Source organism: Coregonus lavaretus (genome assembly GCF_964263955.1).
Source record: "Coregonus lavaretus genome assembly, contig: HAP1_SCAFFOLD_455, whole genome shotgun sequence".
In the NCBI taxonomy this organism is placed as follows: Eukaryota; Metazoa; Chordata; class Actinopteri; order Salmoniformes; family Salmonidae; genus Coregonus; species Coregonus lavaretus.
The window spans coordinates 12,844-32,617 of NW_028166879.1; the positions used below are offsets into that span (position 1 = coordinate 12,844).

General features: G+C 40.7%; 1 protein-coding gene across 1 annotated transcript in view; it reads left to right on the forward strand.

The window, feature by feature from the left end:
• The window catches only part of LOC311114177 (transient receptor potential cation channel subfamily A member 1-like), a gene marked incomplete at both ends in the record, with an annotated part of 28,212 nt that extends 11,926 nt beyond the window's left edge, over positions 1–16,286 (forward strand). Inside the window, 5 exons of the mRNA XM_084189451.1 lie at positions 13,102–13,284; positions 13,920–13,988; positions 14,291–14,391; positions 15,013–15,114; positions 16,085–16,286. Of these exons, the coding sequence (XP_084045577.1) occupies positions 13,102–13,284; positions 13,920–13,988; positions 14,291–14,391; positions 15,013–15,114; positions 16,085–16,286 (657 nt within the window). The remainder of the gene's footprint in view (positions 1–13,101; positions 13,285–13,919; positions 13,989–14,290; positions 14,392–15,012; positions 15,115–16,084) is intronic.
• Between the last annotated feature and the right edge of the window lie 3,488 nt (positions 16,287–19,774).

Below are 19,774 nucleotides of genomic sequence, written 5' to 3' on the forward strand. Positions count from 1 at the left end.
GCCTCGATGTGGCATCGATATGAGTCAGAAACATTTATTCTAGTGTCAAAAATTGACTAAAAAAGTGTAATAGGATAATTTTGGTCATAAAGTCAGCCTTGTCCAAAACTGAGTTCTGTAAGTGAGTTCATCACGATTTACTGGAGGGTTTGGGATTACTTACATACCCACTTTTGCCAACGATGACCAATTGCCAAGAGACAACACGTTGTCAAGTCTGCATAGGGGTGCAACGCACGCATATTCTCTCGGCAAATGGTCCTCTGTAGCTCAGCTGGTAGAGCACGGCGCTTGTAACGCCAAGGTAGTGGGTTCGATCCCCGGGACCACCCATACACAAAAAAAATAATGGATGCACGCATGACTGTAAGTCGCTTTGGATAAAAGCGTCTGCTAAATGGCATATTATATTATTAAATAGGAGTGAAAATGGGCTTCCATAAACTTGGTGGAAACTTCCAATGCATTTCAACAATGTTGCCAGATGACCAGTAATGGATTACATCCGACACGGTCAGTTCTGCTGCCTGTCAACCGTCAAACCACTGGTGTTTGTGAGTACGTTAACTAAGTACATAGCTGGTACTAGCTTGCTAGTAGCTACTTTTGGTTATACAACATTTGATAATGCCAGCGAGCCAAGCTAGCTATGATACCACAGATGAAAGGAGAATGATACTGTAGCTAGCTAAATACATCAAGCTAACATGTAATGTGATTTAGAATGTCAGAGGAAGATGTGCTTAGCTCACATTAGCTAGATGCCATGCTAACAACAGCTAACTGTAGCCCATTGGCATTTAGAGTCAATACAGGTCAGGCACTTGGATACTATATAGATTGCAAGCTAATCATAGGATGTAGCCAGCTTGCTTTAAATCATTTTTCAACTCGAACTGGCTAGCTAATGTTAGAAAGTTATTTTTCTCGCTATATGTTTATTGAGTGATTATATATTTGATTTCATTCACAGGCTATGTACGGAACCTGGTGGGAACCCCTCTAGCATATCAGGAGCTGCCCAAGAAGACTGAGGCAGTAACCAGACACCAGACCCGCTTCAGAGTAATGGAGGACACCTGAATCAGGTTGGTCACATTTTGATCTGGTCAATGGTCAAAATACTATCTGTCCTGGAAATTACCTAACCGCCACTGATAATGTAATCAGTGCTGTGTGTGTGTATATGTGTGTCTTGTATCTTGTAAGGAGGTGCCCCCTTCCACTGTGCCAATGGACTACTCCAGGGCAGAGTGAGTTATGCCAACCAGTCAGTGCCATGCTGGCACGTGTCCCTTGTGAATTAGCTGTGAATCAGGATCTCTGATTGGCTATGTTCAACCGTGTATTTACTGTTGGTCTCCATGACTGTATGGTGACAGCTGGGTCGGATATATGAGGCTCCTTCATGACCAGTATCTGCTGTGACGAAAGGGGCCTGAAGCTGATCTATGCTTCCATGCCCATCAGGCAAACACTTCAGAAGGGACAAAAGGCGATTACTAATAAGCCGTGTTGTGTTGGAGACCACCTAAAGCGAGACCGATTCAAGACCAAGACCGGAGGGAGGGGGGGGGGGGGGGGGGACTAAGTCAAGACCGAGAGGGGGACGAGACGTCCGAGACCGAGTCAAGACCGAGAATCGAAAAATGCGAGTCCAATTCAAGACCATGACTGTAATTTTGTAAAATCGTCACCATAATAAATGTTCAAAATGTCCAGTATTTCTGTGTCCATATTTCAGAAGAACATTTGGATTCTTTAGACATTCAGAATGGTAAAATAATGCATGCGGAGGGTAAATTGAGCCACTACAAGTTGTTACTAACCCAAACACAGTGGGGAACAAGGAGGGCCTTCTACACTTTCAGAGAACGGCTAATGATTTATACAATTATACAAATTATTATATTATTTTCAATTATGTTCTGATTTAATCTCTTCAGTTTTTGTTAGAAAGGAAAAGGTTAACATTAAAGAGAAAACAAATATCCAATCAGGATTTTTCTTTGGTGGTCTCTGGGGAGATAAATCTAACTAGCTAAGTCAGCCATTGGCTAGGCCAACAGAAGCTTGATAGAAGGCATCTGTCATTCAACTGTTTTAGGGCAAAATGTTGGAGTGAGTGGAATCAGCCAATCACATTGACTTGAAATGGCCAACATTTCGAAAGGCCAACAGGTCACTGTGCAATAGAGAGCAGTAGTTTTCCCACGGTCTAGCTAGCTAGCTTTTGATGTAAGCTAGTTTGCAGCAGGTGTTATCGAAGAGGATGTTGTTGCGAATTTGTTAGCTTCTCCCTTTTCAAGAATAACTTCAGCAAGAAGTTAAGTTTCAAATGATCATCATCTGGTGAGTGGAACTTTGTTTTTTATTGCAGCTCACTTGCTGTTGTTAGCCATCTCTTGGAAAATAACTTGTGTGTGAAACATTGTTGCATTTAAACTTCAGATCACCGGTTACTTTGTGTGCTAAACGTGAAATGTGTTTTTGGGAAGTAATAGCTGTTTCTATTGGGAAATGTTTAGCCTAATGGTTGTGTTTTTGTATTCTTGTGATTGGGATCCACTGGCTTATTGTGTCTGAGTTGATGGACTGCTGTCTTTCCATCGGCCCTTTGCCTGGAGAAGTGGGTCCTGTGTGAAGGAAACACGGCCTATGTGAAAAATCTTGTTTTCCTATAGATTTTTCAGATATTCTCCAAACACTTTTTCAAATAAAGAAAACGACAAAGATGTTTTAAATCCACAACAAGCTTAAACCACATCAGGAGATCATTTTTGATGTGATGTTTTAAATCCACAACTAGCTTAAACCACATCGGGAGACCATTTTTGATGTGATGTTTTAAATCCACAACAAGCTTAAACCACATCAGGAGTTCAATAAATTGTGACAATAAAATAACAACAAAACTTATAAGCAGTAGAATGGCAAAAGTCTTACTAGACTTGATAAATATCCATCAAACAGGGTTTATTAAAAATAGACACTTACAAACAAATAAAAAAACATGTTTCAGTTCAATACAATACGCAAAAAAAATCTAGATTTATCAATAATGGCTGTTGATGCCGAAAAGGCTTTCGACCGTCTTGAATGGCCTTTTCTATTCAAAACTTTGGAAGCTTTCAACATTCCAGCTGAAATAATACATGTAAAACATATATATTGTGTTAATGTCCAAAAGCTAAAATATACACAAATAATACATTATCTGATGAAATTGCTTTAGAAAGGGGCATAAGACAGAGATGTCCCCTCTCCCCCTCCTATTTGCCCTGGCAATTGTACCACTTGCAGAAAGAATGAGACAGGACCCAAACGTAACAGATATCAGTATTGGTAAACATTAATCTAAACTAAACTTATTTGCAGATGATCTCCTGATATACCTGACCAATATTGAAAACTCAATGCCCCCTCTGCTAAAGATATTTTCAGAATACTCTAAAACCTCAGGATATAAAATTAATGTGGGAACAAATGAAATAATGGCAATAGGAAAATTAAAATAATAACTCATCTGACGATCTACAGATATCCTTAAGTGGACCACAACAAATATTAAATACTAAGAATAATTAATACAGTGGGGGAAAAAAGTATTTAGTCAGCCACCAACTGTGCAAGTTCTCCCACTTAAAAAGATGAGAGAGGCCTGTAATTTTCATCATATGTACACGTCAACTATGACAGACAAAATGAGAAAAAAATATCCAGAAAATCACATTGTAGGATTTTTAATGAATTTATTTGCAAATTATGGTGGAAAATAAGTATTTGGTCAATAACAAAATTTTCTCAATACTTTGTTACATACCCTTTGTTGGCAATGACACAGGTCAAACGTTTTCTGTAAGTCTTCAAGGTTTTCACACACTGTTGCTGGTATTTTGGCCCATTCCTCCATGCAGATCTCCTCTAGAGCAGTGATGTTTTGGGGCTGTCGCTGGGCAACACGGACTTTCAACTCCCTCCATAGATTTTCTATGGGGTTGAGATCTGGAGACTGGCTAGGCCACTCCAGGACCTTAATGCTTCTTACGAAGCCACTCCTTCGTTGCCCGGGCGGTGTGTTTGGGATAATTGTCATGCTGAAAGACCCAGCCACGTTTCATCTTCAATGCCCTTGCTGATGGAAGGAGGTTTTCACTCAAAATCTCACGATACATGGCCCCATTCATTCTTTCCTTTACACGGATCAGTCGTCCTGGTCCCATTGCAGAAAAACAGCCCCAAAGCATGATGTTTCCACCCCCATGCTTCACAGTAGGTATGGTGTTCTTTGGATGCAACTCAGCATTCTTTGTCCTCCAAACACGACAAGTTGAGTTTTTACCAAAAAGTTATATTTTGGTTTCATCTGACCATATGACATTCTCCCAATCCTCTTCTGGATCATCCAAATGCACTCTAGCAAACTTCAGACAGGCCTGGACATGTACTGGCTTAAGCAGGGGGACACGTCTTGCACTGCAGGATTTGAGTCCCTGGCGGCGTAGTGTGTTACTGATGGTAGGCTTTGTTACTTTGGTCCCAGCTCTCTGCAGGTCATTCACTAGGTCCCCCCGTGTGGTTCTGGGATTTGTGAACATTTTGACCCCACGGGGTGAGATCTTGCGTGGAGCCCCAGATCGAGGGAGATTATCAGTGGTCTTGTATGTCTTCCATTTCCTAATAATTGCTCCCACAGTTGATTTCTTCAAACCAAGCTGCTTACCTATTGCAGATTCAGTCTTCCTAGCCTGGTGCAGGTCTACAATGTTGTTTCTGGTGTCCTTTGACAGCTCTTTGGTCTTGGCCATAGTGGAGTTTGGAGTGTGACTGTTTGAGGTTGTGGACAGGTGTCTTTTATATTGATAACAAGTTCAAACAGGTGCCATTAATACAGGTAACGAGTGGAGGACAGAGGAGCCTCTTAAAGAAGAAGTTACAGGTCTGTGAGAGCCAGAAATCTTGCTTGTTTGTAGGTGACCAAATACTTATTTTCCATTATTGTGATTTTGTGATATTTTGATTTATTGTGATTTTCTGGAGAAAAAAAATCTCAATTTGTCTGTCATAGTGTACCTATGATGAAAATTACAGGCCTCTCTCATCTTTTTAAGTGGGAGAACTTGCACAATTGGTGGCTGACTAAATACTTTTTTCCCCCACTGTAAGTGACAACAAGATATATATATATATATAAATAAAGATAATTAAAAATAATAATAATTAATAAATCTTACAGCTAGAATAAACCTCTTTAGAATGGCATGGCTGCCAAAGTTTTTGTATTTATTTTAGGTAATACCAATTACCGCATCGAAGACATTCTTTAAACAAGTATACTCGGTGATAACTTACTTTATATGGGCAAATAAAATTCATAGAATAAAAAGAAAAGTTAAAACATCTTCCTAAGTCTGAGGGTGATTTTTAACCTTCCAACCTTGGTATTGTACCAACTCGCTACCCAAGGCTTTTACTTGTGACATATAGTTAAATCCACTAAAGAGGAACAATGGGTACATATTGAAGATGCGCATGCTCATCCCCAGAATCGTTTTACGTGTCTATTTTCAAAAGATAAAGCTTAGAACATTAACAACTTCACAGTTAAGAACACTTTAACAATATGGAAGATAATGAAACATATTCTACAAGAACCAAAATCACTCCCTTAAAACACAACCTTATGGAACAATCCTTGGATAGTTTTTCAGAATTCACTGATAAATTGGTCCACGTGGAAAACTAAAGACATAGAAACCGTATATGACTTGCTAACAGGAAATATATTTATTTCCATGACAGAATTAAAAAGTAATTTTGGACTGACCGATGTAGATAGTTTCAAATAAAACTTAACAGTTACATATCACATTATTTCTATTTGAAATATTTTGGACATCATAGCAACCTTGAGGGAATCCTATTTGAGTCAAAAAAGGATGCTCATATGATAGGGAAAATATACAAAACCTTGCAGACAGCATATCCAACTGACAATCTCTTAAAAAAAAAATATATATATATATATATATATATATATATATATATAACTATTGGAACCAAGACTTAAAAAGAACTGATGGCACAAGATGGAGGGCGTGTTGGAGCATAACTAACTAAATTACAGTTAACTAAAATGTACGCTTAATCCAGTAAAAACGACTGTATAGAATGTATTATACAAGATACAAAATTCACAATTTCTACAGCACAACGGCAGAGTCATGTCTTAAGTGTAAAACTAATAATGACTCAATAATCCATGCTTTCTGGGAATGCTATGAAGTCCGGAAGTTGTGGGCGGAGCTAGAAAGTTGTCTGTCAGAAGTATCACAATCCGTCTGTCTGCATATTTCAAGACATTGCATACGGGGGTGTAGTGAGATAACCAATCGGCTGGATGATTCTCTGCTCATCATTCAACTAGAAAAAACATATACTAAGAACTAGGAAATCAATCAATCTGCAATCATTAACACAATGATTTTATTATTTTAATATTGAAATAGCATGGGCGACCGAGGGAAAAAAACAATTGTACAATTTAAGGCCATGTGGCAAACAACAATGCAGACACTAGTTATGGAGCTGTGAGCAAAAAATTTTCTCAATACTTTGTTACATACCCTTTGTTGGCAATGACACAGGTCAAACGTTTTCTGTAAGTCTTCAAGGTTTTCACACACTGTTGCTGGTATTTTGGCCCATTCCTCCATGCAGATCTCCTCTAGAGCAGTGATGTTTTGGGGCTGTCGCTGGGCAACACGGACTTTCAACTCCCTCCATAGATTTTCTATGGGGTTGAGATCTGGAGACTGGCTAGGCCACTCCAGGACCTTAATGCTTCTTACGAAGCCACTCCTTCGTTGCCCGGGCGGTGTGTTTGGGATAATTGTCATGCTGAAAGACCCAGCCACGTTTCATCTTCAATGCCCTTGCTGATGGAAGGAGGTTTTCACTCAAAATCTCACGATACATGGCCCCATTCATTCTTTCCTTTACACGGATCAGTCGTCCTGGTCCCATTGCAGAAAAACAGCCCCAAAGCATGATGTTTCCACCCCCATGCTTCACAGTAGGTATGGTGTTCTTTGGATGCAACTCAGCATTCTTTGTCCTCCAAACACGACAAGTTGAGTTTTTACCAAAAAGTTATATTTTGGTTTCATCTGACCATATGACATTCTCCCAATCCTCTTCTGGATCATCCAAATGCACTCTAGCAAACTTCAGACAGGCCTGGACATGTACTGGCTTAAGCAGGGGGACACGTCTTGCACTGCAGGATTTGAGTCCCTGGCGGCGTAGTGTGTTACTGATGGTAGGCTTTGTTACTTTGGTCCCAGCTCTCTGCAGGTCATTCACTAGGTCCCCCCGTGTGGTTCTGGGATTTGTGAACATTTTGACCCCACGGGGTGAGATCTTGCGTGGAGCCCCAGATCGAGGGAGATTATCAGTGGTCTTGTATGTCTTCCATTTCCTAATAATTGCTCCCACAGTTGATTTCTTCAAACAAAGCTGCTTACCTATTGCAGATTCAGTCTTCCTAGCCTGGTGCAGGTCTACAATGTTGTTTCTGGTGTCCTTTGACAGCTCTTTGGTCTTGGCCATAGTGGAGTTTGGAGTGTGACTGTTTGAGGTTGTGGACAGGTGTCTTTTATATTGATAACAAGTTCAAACAGGTGCCATTAATACAGGTAACGAGTGGAGGACAGAGGAGCCTCTTAAAGAAGAAGTTACAGGTCTGTGAGAGCCAGAAATCTTGCTTGTTTGTAGGTGACCAAATACTTATTTTCCATTATTGTGATTTTGTGATATTTTGATTTATTGTGATTTTCTGGAGAAAAAAAATCTCAATTTGTCTGTCATAGTGTACCTATGATGAAAATTACAGGCCTCTCTCATCTTTTTAAGTGGGAGAACTTGCACAATTGGTGGCTGACTAAATACTTTTTTCCCCCACTGTAAGTGACAACAAGATATATATATATATATATATATATATATATATATATATATATATATATATATATATATATATATATATATATATATATATATATATATATATATATATATATATATATATATATATATAAATAAAGATAATTAAAAATAATAATAATTAATAAATCTTACAGCTACAATAAACCTCTTTAGAATGGCATGGCTGCCAAAGTTTTTGTATTTATTTTAGGTAATACCAATTACCGCATCGAAGACATTCTTTAAACAAGTATACTCGGTGATAACTTACTTTATATGGGCAAATAAAATTCATAGAATAAAAAGAAAAGTTAAAACATCTTCCTAAGTCTGAGGGTGATTTTTAACCTTCCAACCTTGGTATTGTACCAACTCGCTACCCAAGGCTTTTACTTGTGACATATAGTTAAATCCACTAAAGAGGAACAATGGGTACATATTGAAGATGCGCATGCTCATCCCCAGAATCGTTTTACGTGTCTATTTTCAAAAGATAAAGCTTAGAACATTAACAACTTCACAGTTAAGAACACTTTAACAATATGGAAGATAATGAAACATATTCTACAAGAACCAAAATCACTCCCTTAAAACACAACCTTATGGAACAATCCTTGGATAGTTTTTCAGAATTCACTGATAAATTGGTCCACGTGGAAAACTAAAGACATAGAAACCGTATATGACTTGCTAACAGGAAATATATTTATTTCCATGACAGAATTAAAAAGTAATTTTGGACTGACCGATGTAGATAGTTTCAAATAAAACTTAACAGTTACATATCACATTATTTCTATTTGAAATATTTTGGACATCATAGCAACCTTGAGGGAATCCTATTTGAGTCAAAAAAGGATGCTCATAAGATAGGGAAAATATACAAAACCTTGCAGACAGCATATCCAACTGACAATCTCTTAAAAAAAAAAATATATATATATATATATATATTTATATAACTATTGGAACCAAGACTTAAAAAGAACTGATGGCACAAGATGGAGGGCGTGTTGGAGCATAACTAACTAAATTACAGTTAACTAAAATGTACGCTTAATCCAGTAAAAACGACTGTATAGAATGTATTATACAAGATACAAAATTCACAATTTCTACAGCACAACGGCAGAGTCATGTCTTAAGTGTAAAACTAATAATGACTCAATAATCCATGCTTTCTGGGAATGCTATGAAGTCCGGAAGTTGTGGGCGGAGCTAGAAAGTTGTCTGTCAGAAGTATCACAATCCGTCTGTCTGCATATTTCAAGACATTGCATACGGGGGTGTAGTGAGATAACCAATCGGCTGGATGATTCTTTTCTCATCATTCAACTAGAAAAAACATATACTAAGAACTAGGAAATCAATCAATCTGCAATCATTAACACAATGATTTTATTATTTTAATATTGAAATAGCATGGGCGACCGAGGGAAAAAAACAATTGTACAATTTAAGGCCATGTGGCAAACAACAATGCAGACATTAGTTATGGAGCTGTGAGCATGTGGGTCTGGGCAGGGATGGGGGGTGTGAGCATGCAGGTCTGGGCAGGGATGGGGGGTGTGAGCATGCAGGTCTGGGCAGGTATGGGGGGTGTGAGCATGCAGGTCTGGGCAGGTATGGGGGGTGTGAGCATGCAGGTCTGGGCAGGGATGGGGGGTGTGAGCATGCAGGTCTGGGCAGGGATGGGGGGTGTGAGCATGCAGGTCTGGGCAGATGAGATGTAGTCATTGTTTGTGTGTGTCTGTAAGTTGTTGTTCGTATGTATAAGTTTGTATATGGAGTAATAAAATTAAAATGGGAAAAAAAAGGAAAGAAGAAAAAATATATTGAAAGAAACAAAACTAAAATATTGACACCATACAGAAAGGTATGACGACTGACATGTTTGGCAAGATAGCCCCAGCACCACCAGACAACATGTCGATAGGGTACAATATCTGTATTGGCTGTGAATGACAAAAGATGAAATAAAAGTGTCATATTTGCACGTTGTTATATTAGAGGAACTCTGCTTCTACAGTGTTATGTGAAGTATGCTCTATTCTACACCTGGTACACTTGAAAGTTATCAAAACACTTTGTTTAGAATATCTACATAAGTTCAGCAATTTCATTCTCATATGTCCCTGCAGGCTACTCGGTATGAGAAGAGGGCCATACCTGCTGGACCCATGGGTAGAAGCAAAGCTCGGTCATATCCAGGAAGGAGTGTCGTGCACATTTATATTTACGTCATTTAGCAGACGCTCTTATCCAACCCCTCCTGCCACCTGACTGAACCTGTCCATAACATTTACATTTACATTTACGTCATTTAGCAGACGCTCTTATCCAGAGCGACTTACAAATTGGTGCATTCACCTTATAGCCAGTAGTACAACCACTTTACAATGTTTGTTTTTACTTTTTATTTTTTAGGGGGGGGGGGGGGGGGGTAGAAGGATTACTTTATCCTATCCCAGGTATTCCTTAAAGAGGTGGGGTTTCAAATGTCTCCGGAAGGTGGTGAGTGACTCTGCTGTCCTGGCGTCGTGAGGGAGCTTGTTCCACCATTGGGGTGCATTACATTGATGGAATGGGACTTCATCACCCACTGGAGACTTGAAGACAGACGAATCCTTAGATTTTGGGCAGATAGACCATAGAAATCTAAATTCCATTCTAGTTCTGGTTAGACAGCTGAAGTTGTACTCTACACATAACATTATTTTTATTTGTTATGTAAAGTGTGGTATACGGTCTATAAGCACATCAATTAGATAGCTACAACAGAACATGTTTTGTCTTTAACGCAAACATCGATTTTAGTTGTATCTACACTCAAGCTGGGCGATGTTTGTGCAATGTCCACATGTAGCCTACACCTGTAAGGATATTAGTTCTGGGATTATGTCAACATGTAGCCTACACCTGTAAGGATATTAGTTCTGGGATTATGTCAACATGTAGCCTACACCTGTAAGGATATTAGTTCTGGTATTATGTCAACATGTAGCCTACACCTGTAGGGATATTAGTTCTGGGATTATGTCCACATGTAGCCTACACCTGTAAGGATATTCGTTCTGGGATTATGTCAACATGTAGCCTACACCTGTAAGGATATTAGTTCTGGGATTATGTCAACATGTAGCCTACACCTGTAAGGATATTAGTTCTGGGATTATGTCAACATGTAGCCTACACCTGTAGGGATATTAGTTCTGGGATTATGTCCACATGTAGCCTACACCTGTAAGGATATTAGTTCTGGAATTATGTCAACATGTTGCCTACACCTGTAAGGATATTAGTTCTAGGATTATGTCCTCATGTAGCCTGTAATCTGTAAGGATATTAGTTCTGGGATTATGTCAACATGTAGCCTACACCTGTAGGGATATTAGTTCTGGGATTATGTCCACATGTAGCCTACACCTGCAAGGATATTAGTTCTGGGATTATGTCCTCATGTAGCCTGTAACCTGTAAGGATATTAGTTCTGGGATTATGTCAACATGTAGCCTACACCTGTAAGGATATTAGTTCTGGGATTTGTCCCCCAGGACAGATCTAACAGCAGACGTGAGGAGAGACAAGAGCAGTTATAGAATATTGTGCAAGGTGTTGTAGAACGAGTGTCTTATGAAACTCATTCCAGTCACTAGCTCTTACTATCTAGCCTTAACTGATTAATATAGACATAGAAATATAATCTAGATAGGATCAGGGCTGTGGCGGTTAACGAAATTTCGTCAGCCGGTGATTTGTCAAGCAAATAACTGTCGGTCTCACGGTAATTGACGTTAATGAACATAAAAACATTTTAGCATCTCCTGGCTTCCACACACAGTCTACAAGCCATTGATGCAGACCTTTGGAACATCTACATTTAAAATAGTCTAATAAATCCATGTAATATAGCCTACACCTTCACAATAAATCCATTGTTTATTTTAGACAGGTCTAAAGAAGCATGATATGAAGTTAATGTAGTCCATTTCAGAAGAACAGAATAGCATACTCTTGAGTTGTCCTGATGTTAGTTCCTTATCTGGCTATGCGGTTAACAAAGAAATAGGTCCTCCTATATGCTTAATTTAGAGTTATTAATGTAACTTTAGTTGTTCTACAAACGTTGGGCTATATGTTTTGATTTTTAATACATTGTAAGACTGCATGATGCGACTTATGATCATTTGAAAAAAGTCACTTGAAAGGAATGAGCGCTGCTTTGTTTTTTTCCACAGGCTGAACACACTTTATCAGTCTCTCATTCACAACTTGACAAGCATAATGATGATGCCTCGAATTTCACGGTGGCGTCCCCTTTGTGTGGCCGTAATGCACCATAAAAGAATCCATGCCTTTTGCGGCCAGTGGCTGTTGTGCCCTTGGCCCGGAGTGCTGCGTTATCATAGGACGGCCAAGCTACGCTAGCTAGCTGCTGTCCGCTTGGATAAACACAAGGTCAGCGCAGGCTTTAGCCTACACCAGGGTTATTCAATTCCGGTCCTGGAGGGCCGAAACACTTCTGTTTTTTATTTCTACCTGGTAGTTAATTGCACTCACCTGGTGTCCCAGGTCTGAATTAGCCCCTGATTAGAAGGAGAGGATGAAAAACAGAGGTGTTTCAGCCCTCCAGGACCGGAATTGAAGAACCCTGGCCTACACATAGAACTGACCATGTTGAGATGGGCGAGTCAGTCAGGAGGGGAGAAGTCCTCAACTTCAAAACTTTGTTCTCTCCATAGCAAAGCTAGTTTAGCTTACCTGGCCGTATTACCTGGCCGTATTACCTGGCCGTATTACCTGGCCGTATTCACTACTGAATGGCAAAGACACACCCAAGAAACCCCCCACATCAAGCCACACCCACAAGACAACTCTTGTTTGCCTTCAGTCATGGCCGCTAGCATTTTCTTAATGAGCATGGATGGAAAAACAAATCAGGAAGTGCAGTCGCTCTTTAAGGCCTAATGACGCATTCATTAAACCCTTCATAAGGCCTACATAGTTCATTTTGTAATTTCATCAAATCAATGAAGATATCTGAGCTGGAAGTAAGACCTGCTTATGTTAAGTCCTCTGTCATCACATTTCTCTTGCTCTCTTTTGTTGTTTCAGAAAGAGTTTGAGCGACTGGACCTGTCTGTGGTCCAGATCTTTGTGATGATGGTCGGAGAACTGAATTACCAAAGCAACATTCTGGACAAATACCTAGACGACAAACTTCCATTTCCCTTCCTCACTTTCCATATGTTTGTGATGCTTGTTATCCTCATGCCCATCCTGCTGATGAACATGATGGTAAGCATCTCCATGACCTAAAGCGTGTCCAGCTCATTCACTGGAGGGACCAATGTCTCAGGGTTTTCACTCCTCCCGTGTACATGATTGGAACTCCCCTCACCTGGTTATTTAGGTCTTAATTAGACACAAATTGAAAAGAAATAACAAAAAACAGCACACACACGGCCCCCCTCCATGGAATGACCTTGACACCCCTGGTCCATCTCAACAGTCCAAAATGGCTTCCCTCTCCTTGTCTCCTTTCCTGTTGACGAATGGAAGGAAGGATGAGGCGAGAAAGCCACTTCAGATTATTGAAATGCAGCCTCACATTTCACAGGAAAGAGGGTTCTTATTTGGTTGTGTTGTAGGCAGGTCTATTGGGATGTCTTATCCTGGAGGCAAAACTGAGCTATTTCCACTAGATGGGTCAGCTGCAAAGTCAAAATTGGATATATTGTAAAAATTCATGAAAACAAAAACTAGCTTTTTGGTCTTCATTTAAGGTTAGGGTTAGGCATTAGGGTTAGCAGTGTGGTTAGGGTTAGGGTTAGGTTTGTATGACTTTGTGGCTGTGCCAGCTAATGACCACTCTGCAGAGCTGCCTCCATAAACAAGATTCATGACTAAAAACGCTAACCTACGTGTTGTAGATCGGTTTTGCGGTCGGAGACATCGCTGAGGTACAGAGAACCGCAGCTCTGAAGAGAATAGCCAGGCAGGTATGTAGCTGACCCTCAGTCCTTTTATTAAGATAAAATTACACACAGAATACATAACATCTAATGGATTCTTGTTCAGTGTGTTGCATCTTTCCTCAAAGTCCTCATTTTATCAAATCCCTTTAGATGTTCTTCACTGACGTGTATTGTAGTATTGTAAAGTTGTTCTGATGGGGTCAATATCACTTCATCATACTGTAGCTAATTATAGACTTCAAAATATTCCTTAACCTTTCTTCAATATAACAAAATGCCATTCTTCCTGATTTTGTTGACTGAAGGCGTTGATGTATTTATGTCAGATTGAGCTCCACACCAATCTGGAGGAAAAGATGCCATACTGGTTGTTGAAGAGAGTGGACCAGTCATTCATCACCATCTACCCCAATCACAAGTGCTCCAAGTTGGGTATGGCTCCTGGTTAGGGTTTCAAAACGCTGGTAACTTACCCAAAATTCCCAGGTTTTCCAGAAAACCTGGTTAAAACATTCGAGGAATCAGGAGGGAACAAGCAGGATTCTTCAACCAGGATTTTGGTCAAGTTACCGTCATTCTGCAACCCTATTACCTGGTGCTTACCAGTGATGTGGTGGAAAGAAAAAGGTTGGTAGGAATAAATGCTGATCACCGTTTGAGGTGAATAAAGCAATGCTCCCTGTCTTTTCAATGCATTTTTACGCTCGCACAAAATACAAAAAATTGTGTAAACAGCGTTCACCATCCCAGTGTGGAAACTAAAACAGTGTTCACCCTCTACCAACATAAGTGAATGGTGTGTAGATTGATGTCACCCTCCAATATCCCACTATAGGTGAATGGTGTGTAGATTGATGTCGATTGGTGTCTATGTCAATATAGAGATAGAGGTTGGTATATATATATACAGTATACTGTATATAGTGTATATATAAGACTTACTGTGCTCAATCTCTATGCTAAATAATAACAGAACTGTGTAGAAGGCAGGGTTTGGAGTGATCAATGGTTCCTTGTTCTTTTTTCAAAAGGCCTCAATACTTAATTATTTCTGGAGTCAAGGAGAAGCAAACGAAGTGCGTACTCGTCTAATGACCAACTCATCAAATTCAACCCCTGTCGAAGCTCAACTACGCAAACACAAGTACAGGTGAGTCGCACACACACACGATCAGAGATCTGGATTGTTTTGTATGGTGCGTCAGCAGCCTCTAGTGGTCTAATGTAAAAACCAGTGTCTCTCTTCGAGGTAGACTATAGCCACAGCACAGGTTGATTTGACCAAATGTTGCTTTTTATGTTTGACCTGTTTTTAAAAGCAACTCAGTTTGTAAGAAAGGGCATGTATGCTGTTAACACTAAGAGTATTGTAACTAAGCAGAGCAACAAGGAAAGCTTCCTTACTGTAACTAAGCAGAGCAACAAGGAAAGCTTCCTTACTGTAACTAAGCAGAGCAACAAGGAAAGCCTCCCTACTGTAACTAAGCAGAGCAACAAGGAAAGCCTCCCTACTGTAACTAAGCAGAGCAACAAGGAAAGCTTCCCTACTGTAACTAAGCAGAGCAACAAGGAAAGCTTCCTTACTGTAACTAAGCAGAGCAACAAGGAAAGCCTCCCTACTGTAACTAAGCAGAGCAACAAGGAAAGCCTCCCTACTGTAACTAAGCAGAGCAACAAGGAAAGCTTCCTTACTGTAACTAAGCAGAGCAACAAGGAAAGCCTCCCTACTGTAACTAAGCAGAGCAACAAGGAAAGCTTCCTTACTGTAACTAAGCAGAGCAACAAGGAAAGCTTCCTTACTGTAACTAAGCAGAGCAACAAGGAAAGCTTCCTTACTGTAACTAAGCAGAGCAGCAAGGAACGCTTCCTCACTGTAACTAAGCAGAGCAACAAGGAAAGCTTCCTTACTGTAACTAAGCAGAGCAACAAGGAAAGCTTCCTTACTGTAACTAAGCAGAGCAACAAGGAAAGCTTCCCTACTGTAACTAAGCAGAAACCTTGAGAAACCAGTCAGACTGCTAAAACCACACGTTTCTATATGTTCCAAACTGAAGGAGATACCCAATGTGTAAGTTTCTATGTTCAAAACCATATGTATATTTCCATATAATCCTATACAGACTAAAGGAGATATCCAGTGTGCTGGAGAAGCAGCACGACCTGATAAAGCTGATGATCCAGAAGATGGAGATCACCTCGGAGGCAGACGAACATGACGGGCCCACAGAGGTCAAAGGTAACAGGCAGAGGTCAAACTGGGGCCAAGCAAAGGGCTCCAACTGGATCCCGCTGATGAAGGTCCTCGAGCGCAAGAAAGTTTGAGTCCTTCACCTTACTGGTGACTAGGGTTGCAAAATTCCATTCGTCTGTTTTTCAGAAATCCTGGGTGGAAGATCCCCGGGATTTGAAGGGAATAAACAGGAAAATCAGAATCCTCCAACCAGGATTTGTGAAAACCAGGGGAATTTTGGGAAAGCCCAGAATTGCGCATCCTTATTGATGACCATCTGACAACTAAGATATTAATGCTAGTCAACATAAGCCATATTATTAAAGAATACTTAAAATACAGAAAATTGTCATCTTTATATATATACAATACTTGAACTGATATTGTTTTTAAAATGTACTGTAGAAAACTATGATTAGCATGAATGACTTATCAGTAGGGATACTAGTGCTGATGCACTTTTGATGATTAATTATGGAACTCTCTCTCTCTCTCTCTCTCTGCAAACGCTATACTTGTATTTTTCAATGCGTTGATAGATTTTTGTATGCATGTAAGAATAATTGCATGTGATTGAAATAATTTGAATATTCTCTGTATCTTTTATCTTATAGTCTGAAACGTATTGGAACTGAATGGTTGTATTTTGGATGGAACCAATAAAACAAAAATCAAACCATGCTTATATATGTGTGAGGAAATCACACGACAGAACTATTATCCACAAACTAGTCAGCAGCATAAACACATTTCTTATAGACCTAGTGTTGCAGAAATCTGATAACTTTTCCAAAATTTCCAGATTTGACAGAAATCCTGGTTGTAAGATTCCTGGAATCAGCATGGAATAAGCAAGAACTCTGGGAATCCTCCAACCATGATTTCTGGAAAACCTGGGAATTTTGGGAATTTTTGCAATCCTATAACACCCCAGAAACTTCCTCCAAAAGGGACAGGCCTTGGTTTTGTGTGTATAATGAGATTAGGGGGAAGCCCATGAGGAAGATATGGATATAGGTCAGCAGTCCTGTGTGACCGATGGGCCTTCTCCGGGCAGATTGAAAGAGGAAAGCCTTAAACCGATCCACACTAACCACAGCAGCCTTAAACAGATCCACACTAACCACAGCAGCCTTAAACCGATCCAAGCTAACCACAGCAGCCTTAAACCGATCCACACTAACCACAGCAGCCTTAAACCGATCCACACTAACCACAGCAGCCTTAAACCGATCCACACTAACCACAGCAGCCTTAAACCGATCCACACTAACCACAGCAGCCTTAAACCGATCCACACTAACCACAGCAGCCTTAAACCGATCCACACTAACCACAGCAGCCTTAAACCGATCCACACTAACCACAGCAGCCTTAAACCGATCCACACTAGCCACAGCAGCCTTAAACCGATCCACACTAACCACAGCAGCCTTAAACCGATCCACACTAACCACAGCAGCCTTAAACCGATCCACACTAACCACAACAGCCTTAAACCGATCCACACTAACCACAGCAGCCTTAAACCGATCCACACTAACCACAGCAGCCTTAAACCGATCCACACTAACCACAGCAGCCTTAAACCGATCCACACTAACCACAGCAGCCTTAAACCGATTCACACTAACCACAGCAGGAACACATTTACAATAACTCCTGAGAAGAGTATCTCTCTCTCCCTCTGTGTGTGTGTGTGTGTGTGTGTGTGTGTGTGTGTGTGTGTGTGTGTGTGTGTGTGTGTGTGTGTGTGTGTGTGTGTGTGTGTGTGTGTGTGTGTAAAGAAACACTGCTCTGCTGAGGGAACCTCTCAACACTTTCTTTTGAAGCGAGGGATGTGAAAAAGAAAAGAGAGAAAAATAGAAAAACCTTGTACAAACAAGATCAGATTAGCCTTTACCCAGCCCTACTCAAAACCCAACATGCTAACAGACTAGCCTTTACCCAGCCCTACTCTAAACCCAACGTACTAACAGACTAGCCTTTACCCAGCCCTACTCTTAACCCAACATGCTAACAGACTAGCCTTTACCCAGCCCTACTCTTAACCCAACATGCTAACAGACTAGCCTTTACCCAGCCCTACTCTAAACCCAACGTACTAACAGACTAGCCTTTACCTAGCCCTACTCTAAACCCACCATGCTAACAGACAAGCCTTTACCCAGCCCTACTCTTAACCCAACATGCTAACAGGCTAGCCTTTCTTTACACCAGCCCACACCCCCTGGCTCTCACCCAGCTCCAGTCTTAACCCAACATGCTAAAAGGCTAGCCTTTCGCTACACCAGCCCACACCCCCTGGCTCTCACCCAGCCCGGCTCTGAAGTGTGTGAGAATAGTAGCACTCAACAACTGTGTCAAGGCTCTGGAATTAGACCGGATTCTCACACGCACACACCCCCAAAACCAAAAGTGGTTCACACACAAAGTAGGCAAATACATGAAGACGTGTCTTTGGCAATTGTAATGAGTTTTTATCAGGAAAATAGTTCATTCAGATGTTTGGCTTACATCCTTCTACAGTGTGAAATGCTCAACATCTGTGTGTAGGGTTTCTCTTTGTCAGACCCCCTCGAACCAACCTGACCCTTAAACACAGAGTGAGTCCTCAAACCGGGATTGCTGTGAACCCTGGGAATGTTGGTAAAGGTACAATGTAACATATTAAGTGGTTTGTTAAAAAATAGATTGGTCAAAGCACAATACATCTTAAAGTTGACGACTAAACCATTTAAATCTACATCAAAAATAGCTTGGTCAAAGCGTAATAGCTACATCTTAAAGTTGACTACCAAACCATTTTAAATCTGGTCTCTAACACAGGATGACTCTGTTAAAATGAGTTGCAGATATCCTCCTCACTGATTCCATGGCTGGGACCTAAATGACACCCTATTCCCCATAGAGCTATTCCCCATAGAGCTATTCCCCATAGAGCTATTCCCCATAGAGCTATTCCCCATTGAGCTATTCCCCATAGAGCGAGCTATTCCCCATAGAGCGAGCTATTCCCCATAGAGCGAGCTATTCCCCATAGAGCGAGCTATTCCCCATAGAGCTATTCCCCATTGAGCTATTCCCCATTGAGCTATTCCCCATAGAGCGAGCTATTCCCCATAGAGCGAGCTATTCCCCATAGAGCGAGCTATTCCCCATAGAGCTATTCCCCATAGAGCTATTCCCCATAGAGCTATTCCCCATAGAGCGAGTTATTCCCCATAGAGCGAGCTATTCCCCATAGAGCGAGCTATTCCCCATAGAGCTATTCCCCATAGAGCTATTCTCCATAGAGCTATTCCCCATTGAGCTATTCCCCATAGAGCGAGCTATTCCCCATAGAGCGAGCTATTCCCCATAGAGAGAGCTATTCCCCATAGAGCTATTCCCCATAGAGCTATTCCCCATAGAGCTATTCCCCATAGAGCTATTCCCCATAGAGCTATTCCCCATAGAGTAGTGCCCTCTAAAAGAGAATAGGGGGACATTTGAAGACGCATCCCTTCTCTCTTATGGCCGTGCGTTTAGCTGTTGTCACACATCATTCGTTCCACCCTGCAGCTGTGAAACCACCTCG